Below are 13746 nucleotides of genomic sequence, written 5' to 3'. Positions count from 1 at the left end.
ACAGTAGAGCATCTACATAGTATTTTGTCAATCCTGAAAACACCCTGCATTACAGAAGAATAAAGCAGCAAAGAAAGTTAAAATTTTTTTCATATAATTTCTTAAGTGTTTCTACTAAAAGAAAATGCCTGTCAGTCAGGTACAGTGGCTCACATCTGTAATCCCAGAACTCTGGGATGCCAAGGCAAGAGGATCGCTTGAGGCCAGGATTCAGGACCAGCCTGGGCAATATAATTAGACTGTCTCTACAAAATAAGTAAATAAATGAGGAAAAAAAAAAAGAGAGAGAGAGAGAAGTATGTCTGTCTGCAAGTAATCTCAATTTCTTCATTTTGGTTGCAGTGTTTCTAGCAGAGATGATGTACAGACTTTCTATTCTCAAGTAATAGTACACAATTTCTATTCCCAAGTAATAGTTATATTTGTTTTTTCTCTGTGGAAAATTTTGCCCCAAATAAATGGCATATACTTTTTCATTACTGAAAATCTGTAAACTCAAGCACAAAACTGAACTCACTTTGGCAATTATATGAATGAGTGAATCAGAACAACACTGAAGCCATCCTAAGAGAACACCCTTTTATATAAGATTCTGGTGCTTCCTTGAAATAGACAGGCGACTGTATTAAGAGCTAAGGTAAATGAAGTGAAGTCCTCCATCTAAATGAATTTTACAAATCCATAAAGAAACTCTGGCAAAAGCCATTCATGCACTTTTCTAGCAAAAGCAAAAATTTAAATTGTAACACTGCCTTCCAAGTCTTCTAATCCTAGTAGATCAGTTCTAACCTGATCTATTCATTTCAGTCTAAAGTTTACTTATTCTCATTCATGGAAATGCTGAAGTAAGAGTCAAAGAATGAAAGCACTGGAATCTTTACCCTTGGAAGATTTTTCCTTTTTCTGTTTGCAACTTCTCCAGCTCGGAAAAGCTTCCATTCAGTTAAAGTGACCGGCAAAGTAGTATCTTTTGTGAGCTTTGACCGCAAATAAGCTTGTGAGTTCTTTACTTCCATAGTCTTCCGGTGAAAAAATTGAGGTTTGGGAGGGAGCTAAAACAGAAGAAGATGTACTGGTAAGATCACCTAGTTTTGTTGCTGTTGTTTGTTTGTTTGAGATGGGGTCTCGTTCGCCGCCCAGGCTGGAATGCAGTGGCACGATCACAGCTCACTGCAGCCTTGACCTCGAGCTCAAGTGATCCTCCCACCTAAGCCCCTTGAGCAGCTGGAACTACAGGCGTGTGTCAACACATCTGGCTAAGTTATATATACATATTTTTTGTAGAGATAGGGTTTTACCAGGTTGCCCAGGCTGGTCTCCAATTCCTGGGCTCAAGCAATCCTCCCACCTCAGCTTCCCAAAGTTCTGGGATTACAGGTGTGAGCCACCGTACCTGGCCAGCATCATCTAGTTAATGCCTGTCAAAGCTATCCCAGAAACATATTTATCCTATCTTTCATTTAAAATCATTTCAAATGAAGATAACATAATTTATTTCTCACCATTTGTAAAGAAGTTTCTCAGGTTTCTAATCCAAAGTTCCATTACAAAGTGATCGAATTCCCAGAAAACAATGGCTCACAGTTTTCATGAACTCAAGGGAACCTTTACTTCTAGGCATCTCACATGCTTTCAGGGACTAGGTGGGTAATTTAATGGCCATAGGTTGATGTAGACTAATAGGGAGAGGTGGGAACTGTAGTGAACTGAAAAGTTCATGACTGTCTAAAGTCATATATATTCAATTATTTTTGAAGTGTTAAAACAACAACGACAACAACAACAAAGAAGCAGCAGCTGTATGCTGTCCCAAAAAACAAAACAAAAATCAAAAAAACCACCACCAACATTAAAACTTACATTTCAATGCCTCTTAGTTCTGGCCCCAGTTAAATCACCTTAATCTTTTTGTAGATACCATGAATTAATGCTTTCTTTAATTAATTATCTGGTTATACCTTGGGTGCTTTGAAAGCACTTTTAGGGGGTGGTAGCCTCCATGCTGAAGGGGATTTCCACACAGGTAAAGGCTGCACTGGAATAGCTTCATATGGATTTTCTTTGGTGGGATCTTAAAAAACAATTTTTTGAAAAAATGTTTACATGACATAATTAAATGCAAAGATAACCACAGCTAACAAAAGACAGAAAAAACTATGTTCAGCTTTCTTATTCTACATTGCTGTAGGGATGCAGGTCTCCAGAGCAATAGAATTTTAAGCTTATAAAACCATTTATGTTTCAGAGAGAGCTAAAAGAATTCTCAAAATATTATATTACAAACATATATTTATGAGCTGAGCTGTCTATCACATTAGCTGTAAAATTCATTAGAGAATAAAATAATTTATACACCAAAGGTTTCCACACTAAAAAGAAAAACCTAGAGCAATATATGCTTGATTGCAGAAGAAAATACCATCCTACAATTAAGAGTTTCACCAAATACATAATCACTAAATTTAATTGCAAAGTTGTCAACACTTACATATGATATCTTCATAAATATTGTCCTCAGACTGTGTGTAATAAAGTGCTGACCCAGAATTTCTTCCAAGTTCTTCATGAATCGTCTGTGAGTTCCGATTTCGAAAGTGCTGAATATCCTCAAATTCAAATGATTTCCTTAAGAAAGGAGATATATTTTAAGGTTATATCTTTCAAAACGCCAATCTTTATTTTTTTAAAATTTTTATTTATTTATTTATTTGATTATTTGTTTTTTATTTTATTTATTTATTTTTGAAATAGAGTCTCACTCTGTCAGCAGGCTGGAGTGCAGTGGCATGATCTCGGCTCACTGCAACCTCTGCCTCCCAGGATCAAGCAATTCTCCTTCCTCAGCCTCCCAAGTAGCTGGGACTACAGGTGCACGCCACCACACCCAGCTAAGTTTTGTATTTAGTAGAGACAGGGTTTCACCATGTTGACCAGGATGATCTCGATCTTGACCTCAGGATCCGCCTGCCTCAGTCTTCCAAAGTATTGGGATTACAGGTGTGAGCCACTGCACCTGGCCTGTTTTATTATTATTAGTTTTTGAGATGGAATCTCAGTCTGTCACCCAGGCTAGAATGCAGTGGCACAATTTTGGCTCATTGAAACCTGTGCCTCCCAGCTTCAAGTGATTCTCAAATCTCAACCTCCCAACTAGTTGAGATTATAGGAGCGTGCCACCATGCCCGGTTAATTTTTTTATTTTCAGTAGAGACGAGTTTTCACCATGTTAGCCAGGGTGGTCTTGAACTCCTGATGTCAGGTGATCTGCCTGCCTTGGCCTCCCAAAGTGCTAGGATTATAGAAAACTCTAATCTTCTTTAAATTGGTATGGGAGACAGAAATAAGTACAGAACTTGTGTGCAAAATTACAAAGGTGTTTTATCAGAGATCTAAGAATAATGAAGTAGGCTGATGCCTTATATACACCATGAGAAAACTGGATGCTTGTAGCCAATCAGATTCATATTCTTCATTGGGTTCCTTTATTAAGTTCACTCCGTAAGGAAAAGTGGGGCTGAGGCCAGCATGCCCTAAATGAAGTGGAAGAATGTAACTGCTTCCTTACAGATTTTCTTGAATTAAGTTTCGATTTAATTTAATTTTAGAGGCAGGGTCTCATTCTGTTGCCCAGGCTGGAGTGCAGTGAAGTGATCACGGCTCACTGTAGCCTTGATCTCCTGGGCTCAAGTGATACTTCAAGTAGACAGGACGAACAGGCGCACATTACCACACCTAGCTAACTTTTTTTTTTTCTTTTTTGAGACAGGGTCTCACTATGTTGCCCTGTCTGATGTTTGGCTGGTATTGAACTCCTGGCCTCAAGTGATCCTCCTGCCTTGGCCTCTGAAAGTGCTGGGATTGAGTTACCACATCCAGCTCCTACAGACTCTTTTTTTTTTTTTTTCAATTGAGTCTGAGTCTTGCTCTGTCACCCAGGCTGGAGTGCAGTGGCACAGTCTCAGCTCACTATAAGCTCTGCCTCCCAGGTTCAAGCAATTCTTCTGCCTCAGCCTCCTAGTAACTTAAACTATAGGCACACACCACCATGCCTGGCTAATTTTGCATTTTTAGTAGAGATGGGGTTTCACCATGTTGGGCAGGCTGGTCTTGAACTCCTGACCTCAAGTGAACTGCCAGCCTCAGCCTCCCAAAGTTCTGGGATTACAAGAGTGAGCTACCACACTGGTGCTGGCCCAGATTCTTAAAGATATATTAATAATATGGAGGGTGTTCTGATGCTCTAATGTCAATAGATTATCTTAGACATTACTACATTTCTACTTCTTTCTCTTCTTATTTTCCTTCCACATTAATCAACACCTGTATGTTCAAATCAGGGCTATCACCTAAGCTGGGAAATGGAAACTGGTTTGAAAAGGAAAAAGCAGCTCAATAATCCCATAAGGAAAATACCTACAAATCATTATCTGTAGGATAAAAACATACCTTTTAGATCTTCCTCTGATTTTTCCACCATATTTCTTTGGTTCAGATTCCTGAGAAGAGGCCAAAGAAGATTGTGCACAAGAATTATTTTCACAGTATTTTTTGTCACAGTTTCTTTCTTTATGTGGCGTAACACCAGATTCGGATAAATATCTGAACGTCCTACGAGGTTTGGGCAAAGGATTTATAGAAGGTCCACATTCTTGCCCCTCAGGTTCAGAATAAATATTTTCTAAGCTCTTGGTTATTCCATATGAACTATCCAGAACTCTGAAGTTCAGTTCTTTTTCTGAAGAGTCACAATGTTCTAAAGCCAAATTTAAGAGTTTATCTGGGGGAAGTGCTTCTATTTTCTTCCACAGTATTTGTGAGGTATAGAAGTTTCCTGGAGGTAATGAAGTCTCTGAATCCAAGACATCTTCTTTACAGCTTTCAATTTCTTTGACCCGAGAACATACCCAGTTGGATTCTGATTCATTTTTAAAGAAGCGTGTATCATCATATTCATATCTCTTACTATCATTATCACTTTGATCATGGCTTTTGGTATCTTCATTTATATCTAGACCCACATTCTCACAGCTGGTTACATCCAAGTTTTTGCTCTTTTTCTCAGCAACAGGATTTTTCTTAGGAAGGATCTCTTGGTGACAGTTATATCTCACTCCAAAGTCCTTTGGATACCACTTTTCTGGATTAGATATACCATTAGCCCTTCCTTCCCATTGAGAAATTTTTTGTTTGATGTTTTTGCAGTGGCTTCTTGACAGTGTCTGAACAGCAGTACGAGAGAAACCAACATCCATGTTCCCAACTGGTGAATGACAAGTGATGAATCTTACAAAGTTGCCATTACAAGTACCTGTGAAATATTGTATTCTTTATCCTGTCAGAATCCAAATGATTCCAGTATTTTCCCTTCATGTTTAACTTGTAAATCTCTTTTTAAAAAGAACAATTTTGATCTGTGATCCTTGTTGAAAATTGCTACAATCTTATCTTGAATAATCCTATTAAAATGACACAAAAATATGTTAACACACTTTATAATTTCCTAATTTAAAACTCCACTAAAACATTGCCCACCTACCCTTACATAATTCATATACACTGCATATGTAAAAATGTACCTGTCATCTATTAAGCAATTCAACTACATAAAGGGACTCCTAAGATGGTGAGATAATACTACCAAATCATTATTTGTGATATTTTTTCAAATTGTCAGCTTTAATGTTCTGCCATATTTGATTTCCTAAAGTTAGGTAGAATGAGTTTTTTTAAGAGATTATACATAGTACTATACAATATTATTTTGTAATAAATTAATTCTTTTTTTTTTTGAGACGGTCTCGATCTGTCACTCAGGCTGGCATGCAGTGGTGGCAGTCTTGGCTCACTGCAGCCTCTGCCTACCAGGTTCAAGTGATTCTTCCACCTCAGCCTCCTGAGTAGGTGTGACTACAGGTACATGCCACCACACCCGGCTAAGTTTTTGTATTTTTGGTAGAGACGGAGTTTCTCCATGTTGACCAGGCTGGTCTTGAACTTCCTGAGTTCAAGCAATCCACCCCTTTGGCCTCCCAAAGTGCTGGGATTACAGGCATGAGCCACCACACCTGGCCATAAATTAATTCTTTATGAAACCTTCTCTTAATGAAACAAAGAGTAATGCAATATTATAAGGAGCATAAATATATGTGTGTGTATATATATACACATAGAATTATATCTCAAAATCCCCCCAAAATTTATATGTCTACATCAAGACCCAGTTAACGTGGAAACACACTGATAGCCAACTTCCTCCTCTGTCCAATGTTGATTGACAATATCAATCCATCACATAGTCTATTTCAACTTTACTATTAGTAACACGGGATTCCATACACACTAAAGACAACTCAAGGTTCCCATTAACCATCAGTTGCTTTAAAATGTAATAACCTATTTTGTCACTGATGACTGGACTTCCCACATCTCTGTTACCACGCCCTTGACCCAAATCAACACAAATACAGTCGCTGTCATATTCTTTCCTTTCACACAGAGGCTTTACTCAGGCCCATAAACTGTTTCCTCATATGTGAAAATTCAGCAGAAAATGTTTCCTACTAACTGAGTAAAGATCTGATCTCAAGTTCTACTGTATACTTGTTATAAATAGCAACTGATTCAAAACTTCCTGAGGCAGGGATCATCCTTCCTTGAGCTTTGTCTGTGTGGCGTTGATTAACAGGCAGGAAAACATCTAAGCCCCGCTCTGTCAGTACAGCTGACGAAAACTTATACATACATAAAGCACACACAAATGTTATTCTTGGCAGAGCAACTGCTAAGACTTCCATCAACTTTCATTTAAACCATTCCTACCTACAAATTTGTGGGGAAACCAGCTTTGCCAGCAAATAAACTTTGGTGACAGTCTGACGTAAAATAATAATAATAATAATAATTCCAAAAACTTTTAAGAAATTAAGCTCATGTGGATGAAAAAAAAATACCCAAAGCCAAAAATATCAAAACTGTTGCACAGAACTCTTGACAAAAGACACTAATGCATACAATTTAAAGATCTAATTGGCTACTATTGAATATTAAAACTGAAAATTCTTTTCTTACTTCTGATATTTATAGCAAATTCCTGGGATTTTAGGGTGTCCTTGAGACTCGGGTTTTCTTCACTATAGACAAGACAGGACTTTTTTCTCTGGCTCCTAGGAGGTTCCTAGAGGTTTCTGGTGATCCTTGTTAACCCATTCTTTATTCTTCCCTGGTTAATGTGTTTTAAATGTGAATGGCTCAAATTGAGGAAAAAAAGATGAAAATTGACAGGGCTAAAAAAAATTTTAACTTGAAAATTACTGGCAACATGGCTGGGTATGGTAGCTCATACTTGTCATCCCAGGACTTTGGGATGTTGAGGCAGGAGCATCACTTGAGGCCAGGAGTTTGAGACCAGCCTAGGCAATATAGTGAGATTTCAGCTCTACAAAATAAATAAATAAATAAAATTAGCTGTGCAAGGTGGCCTGTACCTGTAGTCCAGCTACAGGTTGGGAGGCTAAGGCAGAAGGACTGCTTAAGCCCAGATGTTGGAGGCTGCAGTGAGTTATGATCACAGCATTGCAATCTAGCCTGGGTGATGGAGTGAGACCCCAACTCAAAAAAGAAAAAAAGGTAAAAGGCAAATGACTGGCAACAAATGGCTAAATCTATGGACTATACATACAAATATAAATGATGTGTACTGATGGTGTTTCAGTTGAACAGAGCAGCACAGCAGCATAAGACACTACTAAAAAATTATTTACTTTCTCCTAAATGTATGCTTTAATACATTATAGCTATCAAAAAATGAACTATTTCAAAGATAAAAACACTTCAATGAATTTTAACTAGATCTATGACTATACTGATAACACAGAAAATCTGTCTTAGAGCTGACTTCAGTTTCAATTTTTGCCACATTAACTTATACCCTTTATAATGTGGCTTGCCTGTTCTTACATACAGGTTGTGATTTTTGTCTCATCCAAAAATAAGAATTGCTCATCTCAATTGTTTTACTATACAAACCTCACATTTGTCCCTTTAACCTAACTATATTCTGAGCCACCTTGTTCCTCAGTGCCTCCTCTCCCATGGCTCTTCTAGCCTGCGAGATCTTATCCATCCCATTCTTCATCTTCCCAGTTTCTTGCCTTAACCTCCACTACTGGTAGACAACCTAACTCCTAAGTGCTGGCCCAATTTTCAAATCCTAGATCTCTCCCAAGATTCATCTTTTGAAAACTTCCTAAACCCAACTTACTTGCATACTTGTCCTAGAAATTGCTTTCTCAAGTTTGCTTTAACAGTTCTAACAGAAACAGAGGTTGAGAAAATCTAACAGTTTCAACAATTTAAAAAATCACTGTCTGGACGTGGTGGTACACACCTGTAATCCCAGCACTTTGGAAGGCCAAGGTGGGTGGATCACCTGAGGTCAAGAGTTCACGACTAGCCTGACTAACATGGTGAAACCCTGTCTCTATTAAATAAAAAAAAAATTAGCCGGGTGCGGTGGCACATGCCTGTAATCCGAGCTACTTGGGAGGCTAAGAAAAGAGAATCGCTTGAACCCAGGAGGCAGAGGTTGCAGTGAGCTGAGATCGTGCCATTGTACTCCAGACTGGGCAACAAGAGTGAAACCATCTCTCACACACACACACAAACACTTTGTTTTTTCTTTTAGTAACACAAAATGAGTCAGAGACTTTTCCAGCTATTAAAAACTACTGAAGTCAGGCAGGACTCACAAAAAGAGAAGGTAAAGCAAACATAACCACAATGGACAATCTCAACTAAAGAAACAGCAGCAGTAATTCGGTTCCTCATGTGAACAATAGAAGTATAAACATAAAAACTCAAGCATGAGTTTTTTTCTTTTTTGAGATGAAGTTTCGCTCTTGTTACCCAAGCTGGAGGGCAGTGGCGAAACCTCAGCTCACTGCAACCTCTGCCTCCCAGGTTTAAGCGATTCTCCTCCTGGGTAGCTGGGATTACAGGCGCCTGCCACCATGCCCAGTTAACTTTTTATATTTTTAGTAGAGACTGGGTTTCACCATGTTGGCCAGCCTAGTCTCGAACTCCTGACTTTGGGTGATCCTCCCGCCTCGGCATCCTAAAGTGCTAGCATTATAGGCGTGAGCCACCGTGCCCGGCCAAGCATGATTTTTAGAAGCATAATCAAACAGCATACGTGGAGTAACTCTTAATCATGTCCCTTTGTTTTTATTGTTATTGCTTTTCTGTGTATTTATTTTCATCCAAGAAATATATCAACTGTAGTTTATCAGCTTAAAATAGAATTTATAACATAACCTACTATATATAGAATTCTGTGTTTTTAACATATTAAAAGAAACCAATCTGAATTCACTCCAGTAAATTAAATTCTCTTTGGGAAAGAGAATACTGATGCTCTATTTTTCTTTTTTTTTTTTTATTTTCATATGCAAGCCTACCTGAATGAGTGATGCTCTATTTTACTAATTCAAGTCTTGGATAGGGCAAGTTTCTCACTCCAAATCTTTTAAAATATTTTATTTGATTATATATAAGTATCTCGAAAAATAACTTGAAAGAATTTGGAACATTCTAAAAGCTGATTTACAAACTGATGAAGGGGTACACTTTAAAATGGTTTATTTTGTGTTATGTGAATTTTACCTCAATTAAAAAGAAAACTGGTGAAAGGAAACTTCACTTTTGGCCGTGATGGAGTAGCTGAATTAGGCTTGCTTTTCCCACACGGATAACTATAAAACTGAAAAAATTTATAAAATATATATACATATGTATAAAATAGATAAAGTAAATGCTTTCAGATACTGGATAACAGACAGCTTAGGATTGTGATCTCTGAAAGAAAACTTGAGAAAAATGAGGCAGGTCCTATGATGATGGCCCAGCTTTCTCCCTGGAGACTCCAGAAAGTAGGGTCAGGAGGGGGAACCCAAACAGACAAGGCAACCTTGCTGAGTTGAGGATAACGAGATTGGAATATGGAGAGGCTGAGGCAAATGGAATTTTTGGGGCACAGTATCAGAAAAGAGAGCAACAAAGAGAAAAATCTTCAGAAACCTACATAGAGTCCCCTTGACTCTTTGGCTGAATACTAAGCTGCTAATGCATAGGGTAACACTACGTGAGGCTGGACAACAAACAACTTGGGAGGAAAGAAAAACTAAGGGAGATTTTTAAGCTAACCCAGGGTTCACCCAGCTCTGGGAAACATTCAAAGTCCAACAATGGCGGAGCACCCTCATTGAACACCCAGGTAATTTAGTAGATCATGGTTTACCAGTAGGACGAAATTAACCCCAGCATAAAGGCTATCTTAGAGCCACCCTAACAAGGATTAAGTTGATTCATATGAAATTCATGTGCCCACAAAAACAAAATTCAATAATTGTTACATGAAGACAACTAAATCCAGACACTCAGCAATGTAACATGTAAAATGTCTATAATCTAGGCCAAGTGTGGTGGCTCATGCCTGTGATCCCAGCACTTTGGGAGGCCAAGGTGGGTAAATTACCTGAGGTCAGGAGTTCCAGACCAGTCTGGCCAACATGGCGAAACCCTATCTCTACTAAAAATACAACAATTAGCCAAGCCTGGTGGAACATGCCTATAATCCCAGCTACTTGGGAGGCTGAGGTAGGAGAATTGCTTGTACTCAGGAGGTGGAGGTGGCCAGGGCTGGTATCAGATTCCTGGGCTGAAGCAATCCTCCCACCTGGGCCACCCCAAAGTGCTGGGATTACAGGCATGAGCCACTGCACCAAGCTCCATTTCATTTTTAAGCCAGTGTCTTAAGTGAGCAGGTTTTAATTTTAATGAAGTCCAGTGTATTAATTCTTTCTCTTTATGGTTAATGTATTTTTTGTTCTAAGACATCTTTTTCTTCCTCAAAGTCACGAAGTTTTTTTCTTCTAGAAAGTTTGTGGTTTTAGCTCTTAGCAGTTAGGTTAAAAACTTAAATTTTGTAAATGTTATGAGTAAAGGTTGAGGTTCATTTTTTTCCACATAGTTACCTATTTGTTTCAATGCCATTTATTGAGAAGGTTATTCTTCCCCCAGCTTTGTGGAAATCAATTGACTATATAAATGTGGGGTCATTTCTGGACTCTGATCTTCTGCTGATCCTTTCGTCTACCCTGTCAATTAATATACATTGTTGTGATTACTGCAGTTTTATAAGTCTTAAAATCAGGTAGTATATGCCCATCAGCTTTATTCTTCTTTTTGAAAATTATTTAGGCTATTCTAGATTCTTTGCCTTTCCTTATAAATTTGAAAATCGACTTGTCAATTTCTACAGCAATGCCTGCTATGATTCTGATTGGGATTATGTTGAATCTATAGATCAATTTAGAGATAATTTTTTATTGTAACAAAATTGAATATTCCTACCCAGGCCCAGTGGCTCACGCCTGTAATCCTAGCACTTTGGGAGGCCAAGGGAGGCGTATCACTTGAGGCTAGGAGTTCAATGGGCAACATGGTGAAACCTCATTTTAGTCTCTTTTAAAAATATAAAAATTAGCTGGGTATGGTGGCACACACCTGCAGTCTTGGGAGACTGAAGCACAAGAATTACTTGAACCCGGAGGTAGAGGCTGCATTGAGCTGAGATTACACCACTGCACTCCACCCTGGGTGACAGAGCAACACCCTGTCTCAAAAAAAAAATGGAATATTCCAGTACATTAATGTATAATATCTTTCTATGTAGTTATTCTTTTTTTCTCTGCATTAACTTGTGGTTTTCAGTGTACACATCTTGAATCACTAAGTATTTCTTTTTCTTTTCTTTCTTGAATCCCTTGAACACCTCCCAGGTTCAAGGGATTCTTGTGCCTCAGCCTCCTGAGTAGCTGGGACTACAAGCGTGCACCACCACATCCAGCTAAGTTTTTTCCTATTTTTTTTTTTTTTTTAAATAAAGATGGGATTTCACCATGTTGCCCAGGCTGGTCTCAAACTCCTGACCTCAAGTGATCTGCCTGCCTTGACCTCCCAAAGTGCTGGGATTACAGGCATGAGCCACCATGCCTGGCCAATATGTGATGCTTTTATGCTGTTGTACATGTTATTTTAAATTTCATTTTCCAATTGTTTATTCTTAGTCTGTAGAAGCACAATTAATTCTTGTACACTGATCATGTATTCTGGCCTTGCTAAATTATCTTATGAATTCTTTTACCTTGTAATATAAATTTCTCAGGAATTTCTACATTTACAATCATGTTGTTTGCAGAAAAAAAGAGCAGCTTTACTTCTTTTACAGTTTCTACGCATTTTACATAGTTTTTCTTGCTTTATTCATTATGTTTTTGTTGTAGTTGTTGTTTGAGACAGGGTTTCATTCTGCCACCCAGGCTGGAGTGGCAAGATCTGCTCACTGCAGCCTCAATCTCCCAGACTTAAGCAGTCCCCCCCGATTCTCCTGAGTAGCTGAAACTACAGGTGCGCACCATCATGCCTGGCTAATTTTTGTATTTTGCGTAGAGACTGGATTCACCATTTGCCCATGCTGGTCTCAAACTCCTGAGCTCAAACCTTCTGCCCTCCTTGGCCTCCCAAAGTGTTAGGATTACAGGCATGAGCCACCGCACCTGGCCTTTGTCTTCTTTTACAATGTTGAATAAAAGTGGTAAGAGGACACATCCTTGCCTTTTTCCCATTCTTAAGGAAAACGTATTTAGTCTTTTATCACTCATTATAATATCCGCAGTGGGTTTGTTATTTATAGATACTTTATCAGATTGTGGAAATTATCTTCTATTTCTGAAAGTGTAAATTTTTTTCAAATGCTTTTTCTGCATCTATTAAGATAATCACATAGTTTTCTTTATATCACAAATATGGGGACTTTTAATGTTAAAGCAACCTTGCATTCTGGTGTAAATCCCACTTAGTCATCATATAGTATCCTTTTTGTATATTTGTTTATGGTTTGATTTGCTTATATATGTATATGTATACATATTTTTTGTGTGTACATATATATACATACATACATATATATGTGTGTATATATATATATGTATGCATATAATACCAGTTTCAGATTCAGCGCCAGGATAACTGTTTATCTGAAGAAAATAGTGCCAAGAGGATTCCAACGACTCAGCTACTAAAAGGAACATAGCAAAAAGGAAATAGAACCATTATTGGTATCATAAGGATGGCTTATTTCAGAAAAGAGATAAGGTTAAAGTTTAAATTTCTGGGAAAGATGACTCCTTCAAAAAAAATTCTATTGAAAAAAGAAAAAAGTAACATAGTATATACACAGAGGAAAAGAACTAATATTTATTTTGTGCCTACAATGTGCAAAGTACTTGAACAAGCATTACAATCCTCCCCTCAACCATACAGATATTAATCTCTCCATGCCATATTTTGCACGTGAAAAATGAAGAGAAACGACTTTTCCAATAGTCCAAAGTCCCAACTGCTGGTGGAGCTGGATTCAGACCTGAATATGACTACTCCATTTGTTTTCCACTCAATAGGCTCTACTGTTCGCTAAACCAAGAGCACCAGACTTGAAATCAGAAAACATGGAGTTTAGTCCTAACCCTGCAATTTATTAGCTGTGTAACCTTAGGAAAGTCACTTTATCTTTCTTGGTTTCCATTTTCTCATCTGTAAATTATGATTAATCGCTGCATTCTTGTACTTCCTTTGGGTATTTCTTGCAATAGAGATTTGCTTGTAACAAATTTTCTCCATTCACAATCT

The 13746-nt window shown here is 38.0% G+C and overlaps 1 protein-coding gene across 4 annotated transcripts in view; it reads right to left on the bottom strand.

Annotated features, from left to right (window-relative positions):
- DENND2C (DENN domain containing 2C) overlaps window positions 1–13746 on the bottom strand; it is a 74958-nt gene that overhangs the window by 34385 nt on the left and 26827 nt on the right. For 2 of the 4 annotated variants that reach the window (XM_021672713.2, XM_021672715.2), the window contains exons 2-5: window positions 4447–5456; window positions 2489–2625; window positions 1959–2071; window positions 882–1052 (exon numbers count right to left, since the gene is read on the bottom strand). In XM_021672713.2, the coding sequence (XP_021528388.2) occupies window positions 882–1052; window positions 1959–2071; window positions 2489–2625; window positions 4447–5252 (1227 nt within the window). In that variant the 5' untranslated portion in view covers window positions 5253–5456. Of the gene's footprint in view, window positions 1–881; window positions 1053–1958; window positions 2072–2488; window positions 2626–4446; window positions 5690–13746 lie in introns of those variants that run through there. The other 2 variants (XM_021672714.2, XM_064372672.1) reach the window with 2 other exon arrangements.

This window comes from Aotus nancymaae, unplaced genomic scaffold (genome assembly GCF_030222135.1).
Source record: "Aotus nancymaae isolate 86718 unplaced genomic scaffold, 86718_ANA_hifiasm-v0.15.2.pri h1tg000007l, whole genome shotgun sequence".
Taxonomy (NCBI): Eukaryota; Metazoa; Chordata; class Mammalia; order Primates; family Aotidae; genus Aotus; species Aotus nancymaae.
Note: the sequence above shows the minus strand (reverse complement) of the source record. Positions and strands in the feature narration are given on the sequence as shown.